This window comes from Hyaena hyaena, unplaced genomic scaffold (assembly GCF_003009895.1).
Source record: "Hyaena hyaena isolate Hyena2069 unplaced genomic scaffold, ASM300989v1 scaffold_49, whole genome shotgun sequence".
Taxonomy (NCBI): domain Eukaryota; kingdom Metazoa; phylum Chordata; class Mammalia; order Carnivora; family Hyaenidae; genus Hyaena; species Hyaena hyaena.
The window spans coordinates 2,935,994-2,959,334 of NW_024080681.1; the positions used below are offsets into that span (position 1 = coordinate 2,935,994).

General features: G+C 40.6%; 1 protein-coding gene across 2 annotated transcripts in view; it reads left to right on the forward strand.

The window, feature by feature from the left end:
- The window catches only part of FAM81A (family with sequence similarity 81 member A), a 53,417-nt gene that overhangs the window by 20,806 nt on the left and 9,270 nt on the right, over positions 1–23,341 (forward strand). For both annotated transcript variants that reach the window (XM_039230645.1, XM_039230646.1), the window contains exons 3-5: positions 2,566–2,684; positions 16,751–16,880; positions 18,325–18,431. In XM_039230645.1, the coding sequence (XP_039086576.1) occupies positions 2,566–2,684; positions 16,751–16,880; positions 18,325–18,431 (356 nt within the window). The remainder of the gene's footprint in view (positions 1–2,565; positions 2,685–16,750; positions 16,881–18,324; positions 18,432–23,341) is intronic.

Here is a 23,341-nt window from a genome sequence, read left to right on the forward strand (position 1 = left end):
TAGTTCAGATAAAACAGCATTAAAAGCATTAAATCAGGGTTGCTTGGTGGCTCATCCGTTAAGCGTATGACTTCAGCTCAGGTCATCATCTCATGGTTTGTGGGTTCAAGCTGCCAGCATGGAGCCTGCTTGGGATTCTCTCTCCCTCTCTTTGCCCCTCCCCCACTTATTCTCACACTCTCTTTCTCAAAATAAATAAATAAACTAAAAAAAAAAAGCCCTAGGGACACCTGGGTGGTTCAGTTGGTTAAGCATCTGACTTCAGGTCATCATCTCACATTCATCTGTTCATGCCCCACATCAGGATCTATGCTGACAGCTCAGAGCCTGGAGCCTGATTCAGATTATGTGTCTCCTGTTCTCTCTGCCCCTCCCCAGCTCATGCTCTGTCTCTCTCTCTCAAAAATAAATAAACATTTTAAAAAGGCACTAAATCAGAAGCACTAAATTATTGTGTAGTGGTTATGGTCACTTTTATCACAAATAAAATGGTAGCTAAATAAAATGAAAAGTGTTAAAAATGTAAGGAGAACTTGATGAAAATATTTTACAATGGAGAAATTCATAAAACCTCTTTTTTCCCAGATGGAGTGATCTGCTAGACAAAAAAAAAAAATAAGATATAACGAAAACAAATAATGGAATTAGCAAACTCAAATCTAACAGACGATATTGAACCTTTGCTCCTCGAATATTTTTTTTGCGTGAAACATTTAATAAACATGTGCCACAAAGCATACCCTAATACATTAAAAAAATTAAATATATTCCAGACCATATTTGTGATCCTAAGCCAATAAAGTAGAAGTAATTAATGAAAATGATGGGACACCTGCCTGGCTCAGTTTGTAGAACATGTGACTCTTGATCTTGGAATTGTGAGTTCGAGCCCCACGTTGGGTGTAGAGATTACTTAGAAATAAATCTTTAAATAAATAGATAAATTAAAATAACCAAAACACTTAACTGCTTGAAAATGAGGAAACACAACTCTGGGTAATCCTTAGATACCTAAATATCAAAAGATCAATGAGGAACTCAAAGTGGAAATTAAAACTGTAATAAGGAAAGCACTTCACACACAGCAAACACTGCTCTAAAAAACAGTCTTTATTATTAAAGAACACATAATATAAATAAAGGAACTTAGTATTCCTCTTTTAAAATCACTAAAAGAAACAGTAAACCCAAAAGAAAAATTTATAAATACTTAAGCTAGCGTTAACCAAATAGATGAGAAATTTTAAATGGTTGAGAAGAAACAGATGTAAGAAATCAAGAGCTTTTTCTTTGCAAAGGGGAGAGAGGGTGGTGTTGGCGAGGGGAGTGTGAGGGACACCATGAAGGTGGAGGAAGGGACGGTGGAAAGGAAGCCATGTGCAAAAGAATAAGGAAATATTCAGAAGAAACATTGGTCTCCTGTGACCTAGGACTCCGGTTCTCCTGTCTGTCTGTCTGTCTGTCTATCACACTTCCACTCATCCTCTTTCCTGTTTCTGGCAGGCAGCAAATGCAGAGTGGTTCCAGGGTAGGTTCTGAGGCCAGGCTGCTGGGTCAGTCCTGACTGATCACTTGCCGTCCGTGTGACTTTGGGCACATCATTTCGTCCTAAAACACTGGGACCCTGAGAGTGTGGATTTGGTGCACAGCAGCGTGCAGTGCAGCGCTGGTGCCTCAATCCGGTACATGCTCCGGAAACACCAGGGGCATCCTCACCATCTCCGCCACTCCCCGGAGACTTCCCAGGATGGCTGCTCCACGAGGCCATGCTGGGTCGGGGCACTGCTTTCATTGAGTGCCTTTCCAAGAGACCCCATTCTGCCTTTCCAGCATAAGTAATGTTGTCAAATAAGCACCAGAGGAGGATCAGCATCTGCTGTCTTTGCTCTGTGCTGGACATTCTAAGTGCTTTCTGTGCACTGTCTCATGAAACATTTCCAGTGCCCTTAAGAGTACAATCACCATTACTACTAACAGATGAGGAAAAGGAAGCTCTGAGAACTTTACACACTTACCCAGGATCACACAGCTAGAGGAACTGAATTTGGACCTGTTCGTCACACCCCCTGCCCATCCCTGTTTTTGCTTGGTGTTGATTAATTACTTCCTGATCGATTTAGGGAGTGTTGATCTAGAGCAATGACTCTCAGAAAACAACCTGGAGTGGTGGAAAGAGCTCTGAACTGTATAGCAAGAGTCCAGGGATTCCTGCTATAGTCTGGGCTTTGCCCTTTCCTGCAGCGTTGGGGGGAGGGGGGCAGGGAGGGGGAGAGGGGCTCCGTCAGGTCATGTGGCATCTGAGTCTCAGTGTTTGTACTGGCAGATTAAGGGACTCAGGGTGTGTGTGTGTGTGTGTGTGTGTGTGTGTGTGTGTGTGTGATCGATCTCTGAGGTCTCTCTAAGCCCCCCGGTTCTCTGAACACGTGTATATATCAGGTAGCTGTCAAAAAGGAGCCTGTTAGGAATGGAGTTAAATGTTCTTATTTTTGCTGAAAGTATAAAATGCTTTTGTGCCAGCATGTAAATTCTCAGAAGACCCTCTTTGTGGTTTTTTGTGTTGCCCAGGTACTCCAGGAGCAGATCCGGGCCCGGGACAACATCAGCTACGGAACTAATTCTGCCTTAAAGACTCTGGAGATGCGTCAGCTCTCGGGTTTGGGAGACCTTCGGGGAAGAGTGGCAAGGTGGGCGGTCAGATGTGTGCGACTGTACTCGTCAAATCCTGTCTCTCATCAGCTCCGTTTCACAAAGTATATATTCACAAAGTCCCAAAGCAGATTCTTTGCATTCTTCAAGTTCGTTCCCTCCTTTGCCTCTAAAAATCTAAGGTAGAAGTTACACCTGATTATGAGCATGCCACGATTTCTTATGTTGCTGCAGTCGGAGTTGTGTTCGTGGAAGGAAATGATGGGGGAGCCCAGCAGACCTGTGTGGTTTGGCCAGGTAGTAATTATGTTCACTGACTCTAGTAATCCCAAGTTGAGACTTACATTTTGTATGTCTCTTTTAAAAATGACATTTTCCCTGTAATTTATTTTTATATTATCTTCTGAAAATATTGATCTGTGGTAGATTGGAAAGGAGAGAAGAGATCTTTGACCTCAGATAGTGTGAAAGGCACTGTTTCTGCCCCTTTCTACTGAAGCAGTACTCAGTGCTCCAGCAGCATTGGAGTCACCCAAGAACTTGCTGGAAATGCAGGGCCTCTAAAATATTTATGGGCCTCTTCTGCCCTCTGCTGCTGTTAAGAGTCGAGCACAAGTCTACAAGGAGCGCTGTGGAGCCAATGAGCAATTCAGATCAGGCTGAGGTGAAAACGAGGGTGGGCTGTAAAGAGTGAGATGGAAGAAAGAACAGGAACACAGGATCCAAGGCCTCTTTGGAGCAGAGGAGGGTAGTGTTGGGGGGTCTGTGCAAGATAACACGTGAAGGACCTTAGGTGCTGGCCCATGTGTTTTCGCGCTGCTGGGTGAACATCACTCTTAGAGCAGATGGCTCCCTGGATTGAATGGAGGCCTAGTAGCCACTATTGTGTAGTTTTTTTCTTCTCATCTGGGTCAACTCCAGTCTTCTGAGCATGCCCTTTAGTGATGAACCCCACACTGACCTCCTTATCTCTCTTGACTTTCGCACTGTACCTTTCATCAGTAATCAGCTACTTGTTATTCCCTGAATGGACCATGTTCTCCTATCTCTGTGCCTTTGCACATGCTTCTTCACCCACCATGCCTTTCCCCCTTCTTTTCTAACTTCTAGTCAGACTCTCAAGGTCAGCTCAAATGTCACTTCCTCCAGGAAGTCTGTTTTCACTGTCTTGGGGGCAGAGGGCCATTTATTTCTGTAACCTTCATAGAACAGTTTCTGGAGAACAGTAGATTGTCAATAAATATTTGTTTGGATGAATTAATGATCTAGAAAATCACTGTAACAGGACTGAAAAACATTAATTCTTTTTGTGGAGACTGGCTTAAGAGAAATCCCATTCTGTGATACCTCCCAGAAGAGTAACAAGTTAGAAGTGCTTCAGAGCTACAGGGCAGAGTAGGCGCTCGTGGGAAACTTTGAGGATCTGCCTATGCACTTTAGGTGTAGACGAAGATTACGTGAGGCAAAGCATGTAGGAGGTTTAGCACAGGGCCTGGCATGGAGTGAACACATAGCAAGTGGGAACACTTATTAGTCTCAAGGGCAGCGGCAGTGACATTATCCTCATGAAGCTGTTCCAATTACCCAGTGGAGAAATGACTTTGAAACATTTTCGGGAACTTTACATTTTTCCGGTGCAGTTTCGTATTAACTTGTTTACGCAGTAAGTTCCTTCCCAGTAGCAAATACTTTTACAGTGAAACAATCACAAGCATTTGTTGTGAGCACCACCTATTTTTGCTTTGTTTTGTGGTTTTACGGGTCTTTCCCCTGGAATGCTAATAGACTTGCTTGATATAAACTTTTGTGAAAAAAAAATTCTTGGGGCACCTGGGTGGCTCAGTTGGTTAAGTGTCCGACTTCGGTTCAGGTCATGGTCTTGCAGTTTGTGGGTTTGAGCCCCACGTCGGACTCTGGGCTGACAGCTCAGAGCCTGGAGCTGCTTCAGATTCTGTGTCTCCCCCTCTCTCTGCCCCTCCCATGCTCATGTTCTGTCTCTCTCTGTCTCTCAATAATAAATAAAAGTTAAAAAATTTTTAAAATAATTCCTTGGCAAAGTTTTGGCTTTCTTGTATTGAAATGAAGGAGTATGAACTATTTAAGTGATAGTCTTAAATTACTAGGCTGATATATTATTCAGGCTTTAGTTTATAGTGTTTATGGATCTACTGATGATGCTGTTGATAGGAAGCAGGCCCTGATTACAAGGCCCCCCCAGTAATTCCCCGTGGAGATGGGAGACACTCTCAGCCCACGAAGAGTGGCATGCTGTGAACAGGACTTTCTCAGAGAGTTTCCCCTTTCTTCCTAAAGCAGAGCTCAGAGAGTCCAGCATTTCCATTCCTACTGCAACAGCACGTCCATTATTTGGCCTGTCTTCTTCATTTTTCCCAGTGCTTGGTGGCCACTTCCAGTTTCCACCATTTTCATGATGTCAGAGTTCTAAAGGAGAAATAGCTGTATACTGAGGCAGGTGTGCAAGTTCCCTCCAGGTAAGCAAGTCCGGGTGCACAGGAAGAAAATGGATAAAGTGGACATCATCAAGATTAAAAATCTTTGGCTCTTATAAATAGGGCTGTTATGAACATTCACAGACAAATTTCTGTGTGGCCATATGTTTTCATTTCTCTTGGATATATATACTGAGGAGTGTAATTGTTGAGTAATGTGGTAACTCTATATTTAACCTTTTGAGGAACAGAACGGCCAGACTCTTTTCCAAAGTGATTGCACCATTTTACAGTGCCAGCGGCATTGTGCGAGGGCTCTGATCTCTCCGTGTCCTCACCAACACTTAGCGCTCTTTTTGATAGAGACAGCCTAGTGGGTATGAAGTAGCATCCTGTGGTTTTGATTTCCATTTTCCTAGTGACTAATGGTGGTGAACACCATTCAGCGGGTTCATTGGTTATTTGTAGATCTTTGGAGAACTGTTCATGCAGATCCTTTGCCCATTTTTAAAGTGGATTGATTGTCTTTTTGTTATTGAGTTGTAGGAGTCTTTTATATATTCTAGATTCAATTTTCTTGCCAGATATCTGATTTGAAAAAAATCAGATTTGCCCCATTCTAAGGATTTTCTTTTCATTTCTTGACTGGGTCCATTTGGTTCTTTAAAAAATTATTGTATCTTTATTGATAGTCTCTATTTGATGAGACATTGCCATTATACCTTCCTTTATAATTTTTTTAAGTTTTTATTTATTTATTTTGAGAAAGAGAGGGGCAGAGAGAATCCCAAGCAGATCCATGCTATCAGCACACAGCCCTGTATGGGGTTTGAACTCACAAACCATGAGATCATGACCTGAGAGGAAATCAAAAGTCAGATGCTCAACCACCTGAGCCACCCAGGCGCCCCATACCTTCCTTTACTTTTTTAAATCATGTTTTCTCTATTTCTTTGATCATCCTGTATTTATAATGGCTGCCTTGAAGTCTGTGTCTTTTAAATCTGACATCTGTTCCCTCTCACTGCCAGTTTCTTTTGCCTGCTTTTTTCTGTGTTTACTTCAAATTTTCTGGTGTCTTTGCTGGATACTGGATGCTGACAGCCCCTACCTTCTGCTTACTTTGGTTGTTTGTTCAGTGACTTGGCTGTTTTAGCGATGTCCATGTCTCCTGTCTTTTTTGAAAAGACAGGAACACTGTCCTTGATTCAATATTAGCTGAGGTAGCAGCTAATATTTATTTATTTATTTAGAAATAATTTGAGGGGCGCCTGGATGCCTTAGTAGATTAAGCGTCTGACTCTTGATTTTGATTCGGGTCATAATCTCACAGTTTGTGAGATCAAACCCTATGTGGGGCTCTGCACTCAAAGTGCAAAGTGTGCTTGGGATTCTCACTGTCCCTCTCTCTCTGCCCCCCCCCTCAAAACAAACAAATAATTTGAAACGTACAGAAAGCTTGCAAGATTTACCAAATGTTAACGCCTATTTTTCTTCTTTCTTAATGTTTCTATTTATTTTTGAGAGATAGACAGAGCGTGAGCTTGGGAGGGATAGAGAGAGAGAGGGAGACACAGAATCCAAAGCAGGCTTCAGGCTCTGAGCTGTCAGCACAGAGCCCGACACGGGTCCTGAACTCATGAACCAGTGAGATCATGACCTGAGCCAAAATCATAGTCAACTGACTGAGCCACCCAGGTGCCCCAGCTCTATTCTTTCATATGTAGTTTTTTTATGCAAACTTTGTGAGTAAGGGTGACTTTGTTTTTAGGATAAGAAAACCAGAGTTGATTTCATTGTGTATGTTTTCTGATGACAGGCTTTGGTATCTTCCTTGCATCCCTCCCCACCCTCCTCGTCTGCTTTGTCCCCTTATTTATAAAGGTACAAAAATGAAGTGTGCTGACTTTGTGTGACTTTGATTTTACAAAGTATTCTATATATTATTCTGCCACTTAAGTGTTCCCACATAACAGTACACTGTGGGCTTTCTTTGACTGTCTGCATAGATATAGTCTACTGCCCACTTGGATATGGAGTGTCCTGCTATAGTCACGTCCTGTAATTTATTGGATCTAACTGCTCCTTGGTGTTCATGGAAATTTGTGCTGTAGTATTTGCCTTTCCAAGTGAGAACATAATACTGAAGCCAAGCCATATCTAGGGACAATCAGTGAGCCACAAGCTTCAGGATAATTTCAAGATCTTTCCAAAGAACTTTTTCAAACATAGCCTGTCTCTCAAACGGCTTTGCAAAGATAATGAAACTGGTTGGATGTAGTGATACCTGACAGTTCCTACCCAGTAAAAGCTGTGTTTGGATTGGAAAATAAAGCCTTTGTGTAATACTTTTCTATTTCATGGTATGTTAAAACCCCAGATATCCCCAAATAAGATCTAAATAATATGTTGCTAAACAATTAGGAACTCAAAAAAGAAAGATCTCTATTTGATGTTGGTTTTAACCATCATTTGTGAAGTGGGGATGAGTTGTGAAGACTCAAGGAAGTAATATGTATCAAGTATCTTGTAGGGTACCATGTTAAATATTCTTTGTATTCATTCATTCACAAAATTTTTGGCCCTCTACTACGTGCAAGGCAATGTACGGGCCTCTAGGGTTTTCATGATGAAAAAGGCAGGTGTTCCTCTGTCTTACAGCTTATGTTCTATCTAGTAGGGGAGACAGATATCAAACAGCTTAATGCAAAACAATTATTTAATTTCACTTATTTGAATAATTTATTTGTAGATAACAAAATTTTTAAGTTTTTTAAATTTATTTTGAGAGAGATTGAAAGCACAAGTTGAGGAGGAAAAGAGAGAGGGGGAGAGAGAGAATCCCAAGCAGATCAAGACCATCCAGAGCCCAGTACAGGGTCAAACTCACAAACTGTGAGATCGTGACCTGAGCTGAAGTCAAGAGTTGGATGCTTAACCGACACAGCTACGCAGACACCCCGATATTTGGGGTTTTCTATAGAAATCATATCATTTGCAAATAATGACAATGTTATTTCTTCTTTTCTGGTCCTTGTATCCTTAGTCTCTTTTTCTTGTCATCTTGCAGTGGCAAACCCCTCCAATACAATGTTAAGTAGATGTGGTGACTGGGGGCATCTTTCTCTTGTTTTTTATTTTAATGGAATTATTCCTGTGTTTTTCCATTTTGAATGATAATTGTTCTAGTGTTGTTTTGGGCTTTTTTTTTTTTACATAGATTTATCAGATGAAGTTTCCTTAAATTCCTAATTCAGTAAAAATCTATGAATTTGTGTTGGGTTTTCTCAAGTGTTTTTTGCATCTGTTCAAATCCTTTGATATCCTTCCCTTTTGGTCTGTTAATGTATACTCAGCCAAATGGCTAGGTATATTAATATACAAAAGTTAGTTTCATTACTATTAAATAATAGCATATAACTAGAAAACATAGTAAACTGAGGATACCATTTAAAATAAAATCAGAGAATATATAATAACTAGGCAGAAATCTAACAAAAATTGCTCAAGACCACTAAAGGGAAAATTTTTTTAATTTGATTAAGAAATAATAAGAAAACATAAGTAAAGAGAGATAGGATATTATAGGAAGTCTTAATATTTCTGAACATATCAATTCTTTCAAACTGATGTTTAGAATTAATGATATTCTAGTTAATATCCTAATAGAGTTTAACATTGAACTTGATAAAATGACCCTACTGTTTATATGTAAGGATTAAGAGTCAAAAATATCCAGTATGCTTCTACAGATGACCAGAGGGGAGAATTGCCCTACCCAATAGTAAGACTTGCTGTGAAACTCTATATTATTGACTTAGGGACAGAGAAAGTGAAAACAGAATAGAATAGAGCATGCACAAATTGGACTGTGACCACATATGTGTGGGACTTTGACATATGTTATAGATGGCATAGCAGATCAGTGGAGAAAGGAGGGACTGCTCAGTATGTGGAGCTGAAAAATATACATATCAAAAAAGTAATTTTTTCCCTGCCTCATACCAAATACAAAACCAGCTCTGGATGGGTAAAGTGCTTAACTGCTAAAAATAAGAATTAAAAACTTTTAATAGAAAAATATAGCTGAATATCTTTTAGACCTTTAGGTAGAGGAGGATTTCTTCTTGACATAAAAAGCATTGATGGATTTGATGATATTAAAATTTAAAACATTGCTCATCAGAAGACCCTTTAAAGAAGAAAATGAAATGTTACAAACCAAGGAAGATATTGGCTGGTAAAGGGTTAGTGCTAAGAGCATTTAAAGACTTCCTACAAGTTAATAGGAATAATGCAAACAACCCAGTAGAACAGTGGGTAGGAGACATGAATGACATTTTACCAAAGCAGAAACATATATGGTCCACAAACATGTGAAGACATTTCACATCGGTGGTTGATGTTGAAATGAAAATTCAGAAACACAACAAAATATGTTTTTTTCACCCATTTGATTGACATATGAAACGTATGAAAATGCCAAGTGTTAAAGAGGATGTGGCTTCTTAGGATATCTTATACTTTGCTAGTGGGAGTATAAATTAGTAGAATCTGATCTTACCTCCCAATGTTGAACATTCACATACTCCATGATCCATCAGTTTCTGCCCCAGAGAAATTCTTATGCAAGGGGTCTTGTTAATAGCAGCATCATTCACAATATGCTCCCATCAATGGGAGTATGAACAAGTAAATTGTAACAAACAATAGAATGTTATTGTGTTGTCAAAATGAACTACAGTGGCATATGGCAATATGGATTAATCTTAGCAATATAATAAGTGGGAAAAATAAGTATCAAAATATTGCATGACATAATGTCTTTTGTAAAAGTTAAATTCAACTAAAACATGCATACACATACTTTTAGGAAATATGCATGCTAGGGGAACCTGGGTGGCTCAGTTGGTTAAGCATCTGGCTTTTGATTTTGGCTCAGGTCATGATCTCACAGTTGGAGAGATAGAGCCCCATGTCAGGCTCTGCTCTGGGAGTACCGATGGAGCCTGCTTGGGATTCTCTCTCACTCCCTCTCTCTCTGCTCTTTCCCCACTCACATTCCCCCTCTCTCACTCTTGATGACACAGGATTCAAAGTGCTTACTTTCATGGGAGCCATTATTAAAAACAATTAACAGAACAAATTGAGCCATGCTTGGACCAGTGATGGGAGTGTATTATGAAACGAGGAAGAGATCCAAAATAATAACAATAATAAAAGTTTTAATCACAAGAAGTTCAGTAAAAGATTTATGTGGATGTTCTCCAAGTGTGTAACTGGTATGTCTGATCTACTCTGGGGGCTCTGGAAAGGCTTCCTTAAGGAAGTGACTTGTGTGCTTAGCTCTGAGGGATGAATGGTAAGTAACCATGTGAAGAGGTCAGGGAAGAACATTCCAGACGGAGAACAGCACGAGTCAGACCTTGAAGTGGGAAGGGGTGAGGGAAGCCCTGGAATATAATCAGTATGACTAGATGAAGTGGGGAGAAGGGACAGAGATGTGTGAGATGATGCCGGAAGTTAGATGGATAGGGAGCATCCTTTTTGGGGCATTTTAAAGGATTTTTGGTCGGTATTCTAAAATAGTAGCAAGTTAAATAAACAGCAGGAATTTATACAGATACAGAATTGTATTTAGTTTGCTTTTTTTTTTTCTGAAACTTTGTTTCTTTGGGGTTAATACCTAGATTGAAAGGTACATAGAAATATATTTATGTTTCAAAATTTGGGGTATATCCTGCCAAGTTGCTCTCTAGAAAGCCTGTAAACTGTATTTTTCCACCAGTAGTGTGTGATATAGTTTGATTCTACAAACTTTCTCTAACATTGGGCATTCACATTCAGAAAAGATTACCAGTACAGAAGAACAATGGCATAATTATTGCTTAATTGTATATATTGTACTATGAATATTGAAAATATTTAAATGCATATATGCAGTTTTGTCAGATTATTTAAAAAATTTTTTTAAATATTTTAAGTATTTAAGTCAATACTTTAAAAAATTTGTTCCATTAATTTTTTTTCTGTTACTTCCAAAAAGGATTATAGCATTTTAACAAAATGACTGAGCTAAACAAGTTGTTCAACTTTAAGCAAATGTTAGTACCAAGAAATTACTTTTGTTTTTATTTTTTAACAGAGGATATTTATTTTTTTAATTTTTTTAATGTTCATTTATTTTTGAAAAAGGGAGAGATAGAGCATGAGTGGGGGAGGGGCAGAGAGAGAGGGAGACACAGAATCTGAAGCAGGCTGCAGGCTCAGAGCTGTCAGCACAGAACTTGATGTGGGGCTCGAGCCCATGAACTGTGAGATCATGACCTAAGCTGATTTGGATGCTTAACCAACTGAGCCACTCAGGCGCCCTCCAAGAAATGACTTTAAAAAAATTTTTTTAATGTTTTATTTATTTCTGAGAGAGAGAAAGAAAGTCAGTGTGAGCAGGGGAGGGTCAGAGGGAGAGGGAGACACAGAATTTGAAGCAGGCTCCAGGCTCTGAGCTAGCTGTCAGCGCAGAGCCCGATGCGGGGCTCAAACCCACAGACCATGAGATCATGGCCTGAGCCGATGTCGTACGCTTAACCGACTGAGCCACCCAGGCGCCCCAAGAAATGACTTTTAAAAGGCTAGAATAATTGAGCTAGTAGCTTACTTTCTTCAGAGTCTACAATAAATTAAATTTACCAATTATTTTCTCAATTTGTTCACCATTGTTTCTTGCATCCCATTCCTTCCTCTGGGTGCTCTTTTTTTTTTTTTTTTTTAAGATTTTATTTTTAAGTAATCTCTACACCCATCATGGGGCTCAAACTTACAAGATCAAGTGTCATGGGCTCTACTAACTGAGCCAGCCAGATGCCCCTGGGTGCTCTTTTCTTTTTAATGAAGTACATGATTTAGTGACTCTTTCAGTACGGGTTTGTGGGCAATCCATTTCTTAATCTTTGCGTGTTTAAAACGGTCTCTGTTCTTTATTGTGCCTTTATTCTTGGATGATAAATTATTTTTCCTCAATCCTAAGAAGATGTTTCTGCATCGTCTTCTGTCATCTGTCTTCTGCTAGGTGTCTGCTGTCTTCTGATAAGTACTGTCCTCTGTCAGTGTTACAGCACATCTGTGGTAGGTTACCTGTCTTTAGTCTCTGATAGCTTTTAAGATTTTGTTTATATCATGGGTTATCAGAATTTCGTTATGCCCTGTTTGCTTTTACTTATTCCACTTTGTATTCACGGAACACTTGAAAACTCATGTTTTTCAGTTTTAGAAAACTGTCAGCACTCACATCTCAAATTTATCATTCTATTTCCTTCTTTAGGGACTTCTCTATTCCTCTCTCACTTATGTTGGCATCTCTTTATTTGTCCTCATCTCTCACTTATTTTTTCATGTTTAGAATCTCTGTCTTTGCTTCCTTCTGAGTGAGCTCTTTGCTACTGTCTTCTAACTCACTGACTCTATCTTCAGTCATGTCCAGTCTAGAATTTGTCAGGTCTGTGAAGACACTGTGCAGTTTACTTCCAGGATTTTCTGTTTTTCTCTTATCCGCTTGTTCTTCCTTCCTCTCTGTGTGTTTTTGTTTAATAATTTAGAGTTTTCTTTATAGATATTAATCAGTCTTTGATTTTTTTCAGTATCTTAAACATATTTATTTAAAAACTCATTTGATCCAGGTTTTAAAAAAATGTTTATTTATTTTTGAGACAGGGTGGAGAGGGGCAGAGAGAGGGAAACAGAGATCTGAAGCAGGCTTTGCACTCACAGCAGAGAACATGATGCAGGGCTCGAGCTCATGAACCACAAGATCATGACCAGAACCTAAGTCAACTGCTTAACCAACTGAGCCACCCAGGTGCCCCGGATCCAGGTTTTTGTTTGTTTGTTTTTGTTTGTATTTTGAGCTTTCTGTAGCGAGTGGGGCCCCACTCAAACCTCTGGTTCCAGTGGCCCTGGTTCCTGGGTTCTGTCACAAGTGTGCTCCTGTGTGCTCCATGAGTGGAGCCGGTTCTTGCCCCTCTTGCCCTGTGGGAACTAAAACTTCTTACATCTGTTGGATTTCAGGTATAGAGCCCTTCAAGCTCACAGAATCGGCTGTAGCAAAACAGACAGTTTGCTCCATCTTCTGCGCCATTTGTCTTCTTTCTACTTTCCCCCATACTTGTTTTCCCTCCCATTCTTTTCTGTCCTTGTGGATTTATACCTTTTTAAAATTTATCTGGAGTCATCTTGATAGGCTTTCGGGAGGAAGCTAAAATTAGGGCATGTGTTCAGTCCGCCATGTTTAACTGACAGACCCGGTACTAGTTTTAAGTTGCAACATTTTAGTACAAAATGATTAGTAACTCAGTTAAATCTTATTGCTTCTTAGGAAGCCGACAAAGCACTGGCATGCTCTCTAATCTTTATTCATGGCTTATATACTATAGATCAATATTTTATTTTTTCAAACTTCTAGAGGTGTATAACTTTGTCAGTTAATATGCTATTTTTTTCTTAAATAGTTTATTGTCAAGTTGGTTTCCATAAAATACCCAGTGCTCATCCCGACAGGTGCCCTCCTCCATGCCCATCACCCCCCTTCCACTCCCCCCCACCCCCATCAGCCCTCAGTTTGTTCTCAGCATTCAAGAGTCTCTCATGGTTTGCCTCTCTCCCTCTCTCCAACTATTTTTCCCCTTCTTCTCCCCCATGGTCCTCTGTTAAGTTCCTCCTAATCCACCTATACGTGCAAACATCTGGTATCTGTCCTTCTCTGACTGACTTCTTTCGCTCAGGATAACCCCCTCTAGTTCCATCCATGTTGCTACAAATTGGCCAGATTTCATTCTTTCTCATTGCCATTAATATGCTATTTTTGATAATTGGTTGCAAACATTTTATATGACTTCGTGAATGAGATTCTTTTCAGTATCTAAGTCACTTAAGGAACAATTTATAAAGCTGGTTGAGGCCTCAGTGCAGACCCACATCTTAAAGAATTTGTTCCCAGTACTGTTCAGAAGATTGCAGACTGCTGATTTACTGAAACAGGGACCCGTCACAGGCTCCGTCTTCAGTCTTTGTATTTATAATGGCTTGTTCAGCAAGTTCCCAATCTTCTGAGCTGATTTGTCTGATTTGAGGGATAATGAACCAGAACAAAATGTCAGATAAAATCTCTATCAATAATAGAAAAAAATATACATGTAAGCTGAATAGGATTTTTGTAATGGTGGCATAAGAATCTGTTTTTAAATTTCTGGATTGTGTGGTATGTGTACTGAAGAAAAAAGTTCCCACTATATCCTCATTTAGTATAATTAGTATGTGACACATACTAGCCCTTCTACAAATACTTATAAACTAAAAGAGTGAATTATGGAATGGGGTTCCTACTGTTGCCTCTCTGCTTCTGCTATGTATTGCCTTGAACTTGACCTCACTTTCATGACATTGACTCTAACCCACATTTCTCTAGCTCCGGATTCCCTGTAGTCCAGCCTCATTTCTGCTCCATGGGGACCCCTCGGAAGGATGGTGGGATAGTGCATATTCCATAAAATCGTAACCCATTCCTTGTACATGGCTGTTGATTGAAATGTTTTCCTTGTGGAATTATTTTTCTCATCAGAAAAATTATACATACTTATTGCAGGGAAGTTGTACAATTAGAAAAGAATGAAAACTAAAATAAAAATCACACATAATCTAGAGATAGTCGGTTAATATTTTACATGCTTCCTTGTAAAATTTTAATGACTATATGCATCCAGGTTGAGTCAAGAAAACAGAAACCACTCTAAGTATTTTAGCAGGAAGGGGTTTAATCCAGGAGATTAGAGTTTGCATAGCCATTGACAGATTTAGGGAAGAAAAGTGAAGGAAACTGCTATTGTCTTTCAGGAAAGTCAGGCAAGGAAGAATCACAGAAAGGAGCCATTGAGAATATTAGCTGCCTATAACGTGGGAGTGAGTGATTCACAGGAGTGTTCCTGGAAGTGGCTGTAAACCTCACGTGTGCAGTTTGCCTCATGTCTGTCCACCCCTGCAAGGGGAATATAAGGCCTTCTCTTCCACCTCTCTGTATAAGTGACTGTCACTGGCAGAATCTGAAACAGAACCTAGCTGCCAAGGTTGTTTGGGAAGTACAATTTTTGGGCCTCTGTCCCTTTGTTACAGAGAACATTCACAAGGAGCACAAATGCTCTGTCAGTTGTTTTTAAAAATTTTTTTAAAAATATCTATTTTTGAGACAGACAGAGACTGAGTGCGAGCAGGGGAGGGGTAGAGAGAGAGGAAGACAGAGAATCTGAAGCAGGCCCCAGGCTCCGAGCTGTCAGCACAGAGCCCGACGTGGGACTCAAACTCACGAACCGTGAGATGATAACCTGAGCCGAAGTCAGACGCCCAACCGTCTGAGCCACCAAAAATGCTGTGTCAGTTCTGAGCAATCGAAATATATAACTCTTTGCCTCTTGTCACCAATCCTCCAATATGTTTCTTCTATATCTCTCGCCATTAATCATGAATATCTGGCTATTTTTTTATTCTAGGCAGGTATATTGTTTGAACTTCTGCCAACTGTGAGAGTTTCCCTTCTCCCTTGAGATCCACTCTCTAGTGGGCTTTTAAGTGTCACTAGTCTACTTCTGGAAGGTGTCAGCATATTGGCACCTTCCGTAAACCAGGTCTGACTTTTTCCTCCTCTGGTTCACATGGTCATCAGGAACTCCTCAAGGGCCAAGTGTGTGAGTCAAAGGAAAGTTGGCAGAAGCAAGAGGGTATGCCAGGGGAGTGTGGGCTCACGCAATTTACTTATGCCTTTGGGACCTATTTAAGTGTGATGTCTATGTTTTCCTTCCCCTTGAAGATGGAGCACTGCTCATATGCCCCCTTTATGGCTTGGTGCTCACGATGGACTGGCCGGATGGCATGGTCACTTAATGTCTCATGCTTGGGTACGCATTTGCTACCAGGGCCCAGTAGCAAGGCAACAGCTACTTCTCAGAGCAGGATAATTGGGTTGGAACAAGGCACACTGAGTTCCATATTCCTAAGGGGCTTTTCTGTGAATTTCCTATTAGGGTTTGACAGAGGCTTCCCACACAGCTTCTCTGGCCCAGATACTTTGGGCACCGTTGGCACTGCCAAGCTGGCAGGCCCAAGGGGCAGAGCAGCTTACATGGCAGCTCGGACCCAGCTTCACTGCCTTCTCGTGCTCTGGACCCCACTCAAAGCTGGCCACCTTAAGGCAATTCGATAAAAGGTTAGGGATAGTACTTTCAAATGTAGAAAGAATTGCCTTCAAGATCCAACGAAGGCCCAGAGCACTTGGAAGGATGGAGGTGATACTGAAGAGTGACAGACCATGTCCAGCACACTAAGCCTTCTGTAATTGGGCTCTCACTGCATGTCCAGTTTTGTCCTCATGAGCATTGTAAAGCCTTTGCTACTTTGATGATTACATCCCTACTGTTATTAAGCAACATCCCTGTGGTTTAACTTAAAACCCATAACAAGGGCAGCTCTCTATATTCATTTGAACCTCTGTGTAAAAGAATGAGTCATAGTAGAGTTTCTTTGAGTGGGGTTGTGCCTTTTAGTATGTCAAGGAGCTTCAGCACTTGTTTTTAAACTTTAATAAGAGTTAGCTTTGTTGTTTGCCTGGACAGATGTGACGCCAGCATAGCCAGGCTCTCTGCAGAGCATAAAACGACTTATGAGGGGCTCCAGCACCTGAACAAAGAACAGCAAGCTGCCAAACTTATCTTGGAAACAAAAATCAAAGACGCAGAGGGGCAGGTATGGCCTATTTCAGGTAGCCTTTTAAAAGTAGATAATTTGTTCTTCGCTAAAGATAACATGGTGATGAGAAACCAGCCGGAGTACCTAGCACATGCGTATCTTTTCCTCACTTCTTTTCCACTGTTTCAGTGCCATGGCCCTTCATGGGTATGACAATCAAAGTGCCAGAGTTTTTGGTACCACCCTAGTTTTAAAGGTTCTTTCCCCTCATTCCTAAAACAGTTAACATATCCCAGAAATTCTAAATTATGGCTCCAAAACTACTTCTTGCATAGGTAAGTGATCAGGCATTCTTTTATATGCCTTGTCCGCATTTTTGGTTCAGGAAACCAAAAACTCATGGTTTGTGCTACTCGTGGTTTGTGGGAAAGGATTCAGAGAAAGCTAGAAGTAGGCTGGCTGGTGAATTTTAGAGTACTCCACCTTGAAACACAGATCCATTTCATAAAGCAAAACTTTTGGCATTTCACCGTCTGCTTTTTGGCCACTTAAAAGTTTCCTTTGGCCATAAAGGGGCCTGTCTTCTAGGATTTGCTCCTATAGTATCTGCCTTACTTGCTATTCTTCATGTAAAGAGGGACCATTCTAGTAAAAAGGGGCATCTGGTCAATTTGCTGAAGTAAAAATACTTGTGTTCAAAATATATTCAGTAAAGATCTAAATCTACTTATGTGAAGGACACAGATATAAAGCCACAAAAAACCCACAATTTTTTTCAGAGAATAAGGAGAGAATTACGACATCAGAAAATAAAGCTCAAGAGATACCAAGCCTCCCAGTAGCTGAGCCAAGTAAGATACGAATAGAAATCTATAGGAGGAGACATACTTTTTCTTTGTTCTGGATCTAATTAATACTTGTCCCATGAATCTGTAAGTGAGGAACATTGAACATCCTGAAGAAACTAAAGACATTTCCTATAGGACTAGTTTCTATTACATTTTAATAGAAAGACAAGGGAAAGGGGTGAGTGCTGGGTACAAGAAGTAGGAGGGATGTAATTTACAAATTATATTTTCTGGTGACTTGACTTGATACGGAGGTAAATCTGAGACCTTAAAGGATTTTGTAAGTGAAAAGAGCTCCATTCTCTATGACTAGCAGCCACATTAATGGTAGAAATTCCAAAGTAAACATAACTATATTTTGTGCTAGCAGGTGGAAGTAGTGGGCCTGGGAAGGAACTCGTCTTGCTCATCAGAGAACTATACAGTTAAGTACTTGGAGCATAATGAATGTTGGCATTGCTCCTGATCTTGATTTCTGATGAGCGCGTATGTTAGAAAATGGAAGTGGAAAGATGAGGTGAACTCCTAAAAGAATATATTAAACTATATTGAATCTTAATGTCATTGACTAGAATATATAGCTTACTAAATGTGATCTGAAATTACCTCTGCAAAGATTAGATGTGATATTACAAGCAAAGTTTCTTTCCCAGATTTCCCAGCTTTTGAACAGAGTGGACTTGTCCATCTCAGAGCAAAGCACCAAACTGAAGATGTCCCACAGGGACAGTAACCACCAGCTGCAGCTTTTGGATACAAAGTAAGTAGGCAACTTATAAATTTTTTTTTTGGTTCAAGTTCTTGATAACCCTATTCAGTAGTACAATTTTTCCCCTTCGTTTTTATTTATTGCACAAAACAAGAATGGAAGTTAAGAGGAAACGTTTCCTTGTAGCATGTTGCCACTTTGCATTCCTTATTATTATTTTTAGTAGTTGGGTTATTATCTATCTATTCATCCAATAGATATATAGTAAGCACTGGCCTAGGTGCTAAGGATCCAGAAATAAAGAAAAACAGACTCTGTTCCTATCCTTGTGGAGTTTATAGTCTAGGGAGTTGATGAGCATTAATCAAATAGTGACTTGAGTGAGTGTATGTCTTATTATTACTAATGGTTATAATTGCTTTGAAGAAAAGGTACATTGTTGTGGTAGGCTGGAAAATGGTCCCTCAAGGATCAGCATGGCCTAATCCCTATGAATGTTACCTTATATGGCAAAAAGGGACTTTGCAGATGTGATTGAGGATTTTAAGATGGGTAGGTTACCCTGGATTACCTGGTAGACCCCATGTAATCCCTAGAGTGTCTGTAAGGGAGAGGCAGAAGGGTCAGAGTCATCAGAGATCATATGATAATGGAAGAAGAGACTGGAGCGATGCACTGTGAGGATAAGGAAGGGGCCACAAACCATGAAATACAGGCAGCCACTAGAAGCTGAAAAAGGCAAAGCCATGATTCTCCTCTGAGAGTTTCTGGAAGGAACCACTTCTGCTCACACATCAATTTTAGTCCAGTGAAACTGATTTTAGACCTCTGACCTCCAGAACTATGAAGGAATAAACGTGTTGTTTTAAGCCATCAAGTCTGTGGCAGTTTGTCACCACAGCCACAGGAAGCTAACACAGTGGTGCTCTGAGGCCTAGTGATAGGGCCCTCCTTCCTGAGGAGGTGGTGTTTGAAGTAAGAGCTGAAGAAGAAATGGAATTCACTAGGTGAAGAGTGAGGTAAGAACATATGGAATGGAGGAGTGTAGCATCCAGGAAGCTGCAAGATGGTGAAGGTGGCTGGAAGAGGGATGCAGGGGACGTGAGGGCTGGGGAGGAGGCGGGCTGGCAGCAGGGCCACGTAGATCACATGCAGGGGTGTTGTCTCTGGCTTTAGTGCAATAAGGATAGCCGCTGGAGGGTTTGAGGCAGATGGACAATATAATAAGATTTATAGATTCTTCTTAAATGGCCTTGGTGGCAATCAGAAAATGGTGGGGCACCCGGGTAGCTCAGTTGGCTGAGTGTCTAACTTGGGCTCAGGTCATGATCTTGAACTCCGGTTCAAGAGTTCGAGCCCTTTTTCGGGCTCTCTGCTGTCAGTGTAGAGCCTGCTTCCAATCCTCTGTCCCTCTCTCTCTGTGCCCGTCCCTTGCTTATGTATTCTGTCTCTCACTTTCTCTCTCTCTCTCTTTCTTTCAAAAATAAGTAAAAACATTAAAAAAAAAAAAAAGAAAGAAAATGAATCAAAAGGGGCCAAAGCATGGGTCGCCTGGATGGCTCAGTTGGTTAAGCATCCGACTTCAGCTCAGGTCATGATCTCGCGCTCCATGAGTTCGAGCCCCATTTTGGGCTCTGTGTTGACAGCACACAGCCGGAAGCTGCTTCAGATCCTGTGTCTCCCTCTCTCTCTGCCTCTCCCCTGCTCACGCTCTGTCTCTCTCTCTCTCTCTCAAAAATAAATAAAGATTAAAAAATTTTTTTAAAAAAGGGGGGAGCCAAAGCAGAGATGAAGACATCATCAGGTGGGGACATTGCTGCAGTACTATAGGTGGGAGAGGTGTGCAACTAACTATCCAGTCCACACCCTGTGTTGTGTTGTCCTTTCCCATTTTGTTATAGTAACACTTTAAACTTTACTTGCCCACAATGAAACTCATCATCTGCCCTTCTGCTCAGTCACAAAACCATACATCTTTTCCCATCAGGAATCTTCATGAGCTTGGCATTTTCCTGCCAAAGCAGAGCCAGTTGTCACTATATGTGTCTCTGTGTGCGTGTACATATATTTGACTTAATATGTTTTTTAACAATGATTTCAGTATAGAACTTTGTTAGAGACTTGTGGAGTTTTTAAATTAATCATTCTCCTGGTTCTTATATCTTATCACCATATTTAATGCTGTGTCAGGGTTGTTGCTGAGTTAACAGGAATTCTCTTATGACAAGCATGTTCCTTTTTTCTCTAATTATCTGTATTATATAATCGTTGAGTTATGTCACCACTCCTCATAGATCCTACATGCTTGCCAAGTACAGAAAAATCTCTTCAATCCTCTTCCTTCCATCACAGAGGAAAAAATAAACATGTTGGTATTTTTTGCTATGTAAATTACTTCCTTAGGAGATATTATAAGTCAACAGACACGAACATCTTTATTTTTCTTCCTACAGTTTAAAGTCTAGAAGTCTAGACACAAATGCTGTTCATAGGGGAGAGGGGACAAAGCCTGGGGCAGAATGTCAGGTTGGGTATACAAAGGGAAAACCCTGGTTGGGTGAACTAGGGAAAAAGCCCCTTCCACAAAGAGAGCCTAAGGAATCTCACCTGTCTAAATCTTGGCTCTGAGTAGAAGGATAGAAGATATTCCTCGAAAATTCAAGACTACAATATAGCCTTTATTTTATTTTACTTATTTTTTTAAAAGTAAGCTGTATACCCAGCATAAGGCTTGAACCCATGACCCTGAGATCTACTGACTGAACCAGCCATGTGCCCTTACCATACAGTCTTTATATAGATTTAGAGCTAGAATTCACCTTAATTTAATCTTAGAATGATTAAGATGGTGGTGATTAGAATGATTAGGTGGTGGCCTAAGAGGCATGGTAGAAGGAATGTAAATGCCCAGTCCTCAAGGCTTCCCACAAGTAGACTTAGTTCTAAGGAGCATGAATGTATAATCAAAAATTGTAAAACAATAGAAAGAAAAAAGTCACATATGTGATGGAGTCAAGAGAAACAGAGAAAAGCAGAATCAGATGTCTAAATACTGCATATATAGGAATTATTGGATAAAATAAGTATCCATATACGTACATACATTCGTACATGATGTATACGTATGTGTGAGTATTCACACACACACACACACACACACACACACACACACACTTGGAAAGTATGACTAAGGAATGAGAGATTATCAAAAATGATCAGTCAGAATTGAAAACAACCAAATACAACTTATAGAAAATATAATAATCAAAAATAAAAGCTGTAACCTCTAGCCCCACCTGACTGGGGAGACTGAATAGTGACCCCAGACGACCTTGGAGCCCCCAACGTTACTTTCTGGTTGCAAAGCCCAGCTTACAGCTTTGCTTACCAAGTGGAGCTCACCTGCTTCCGCTTACTTGTTGAGTACTGCCTGCACCTGGCCCAAGCAGGGAACCCAGCCAGTAACCCTTCCCCAGTACAGAAGCCCAGGCAATGATTCTGCCTGTTCTCAAAACCCAGCCACCAGCCTCACCCAACTGTGAGGTACAGCGGCGGGTGCCACCTGGCCAGGAACCTCATTCAACAGAGCAGCACAACCAGCAGCCTGCCCGATCATGGAGCTAGCCTGAGGCCCTGTCTAATCTTGAAGCCAGCTGAACTTGGAGGCTAGCCAGTAGTAACAATTGACTGGGAAGCATAGCTTGGGGGTCCCACTTGATTGGGTGCAATTGTAGAGCCCAGCCTGCAGCCCTTAATCATGGAGGCCAGAGAGCAGCACTGCCCAGCCAGGGAACACAGTCTGAGACCTTAGCCGACCAGAGGTAATTGCCCAGTGCAGTTAGTGGCTCTGTTTGATTGTGCAGCCTAGCCCAGCAGCCCCACATGGCCAGAGAGCCCAGCCAGGAGCCCTGCTTGAATGCAGAGCCTAGCTTGTAGGCCCATCTGACTGGGGAGCCAAGCCACTGATTCCCCATCCCCCGACCTCAGAGCATAGGCAGAAGCCCTGCCCAACTAGAAACCTAACAGACATATACAGAACTTCCCATCCAACAGTAGCAGAGTACAAATTCCTCTTAAGTGTAAACAGATTATTCTCCAGGATAGATCATATGTTAGGTTACAAAACAAGTCTTAATAAATTAAAGAAGATCAGAATCATATCAAGTACCTTTTCTGACCACAATAGCATGAAACTAGAAATCAATAATGGGAGGAAACTTGGAAAATTCACAAATATGTAGAAATTAAACCACATATTCCTGAACAGATGGGCCAAAGAAGATCAAAAGGGAAATTTAGAAAATCTTTAAATAAATGAAAATGGAAACACAAAGTATCAAAACTTGTGGATTGTAGCCAGAGCAGTTTTATGAGGAAAGCTTACAATACTAAATGCCTACATTAAGAAAAAAGAAAGATCTTGAATAAACAGCCTAACTTTATATCTCAAGGAATTAGAAAAAGAAGAACAAACCAAGCACCACGATAACAGAAGGAAGGAAATAATAAAGATTAGCCCAAAAATAAATAGAGCATAGAAAACAGTAGAAAAACAATGGGAGGGGTGCCTGGATGTCATAGTCAGTTAAGTGTCCGACTCTTGAGCTCGGCTTAGGTCATGATCTCACAGTTTGTGAGTTCCCGCCAGGTTCCGGCGCTGATGGTGCAGAACCTGCTTGGGATTCTGTCTCTCCCTCTCTCTGCCCCTCCCTAGCTTGTGCTCTCTCTCTCTCTCTCTTTCTCCTCTCAAAATAAGTAAATAAACTTTTTAAAAAAGTTTAATTATTAAAAAAATGGGAAAATTAACAAAACTAATTGTTGGGGATTTTTTGAAAGATAAACCACATTGGCAAAACTTTAGGTAGACTAACCAAGAAAAAAAAGAGGACTCAAATAAAATTATAAATGAAATAGGAGTCATTATAACTGGTACCACATAAGAGATTACTATAAACTATCAT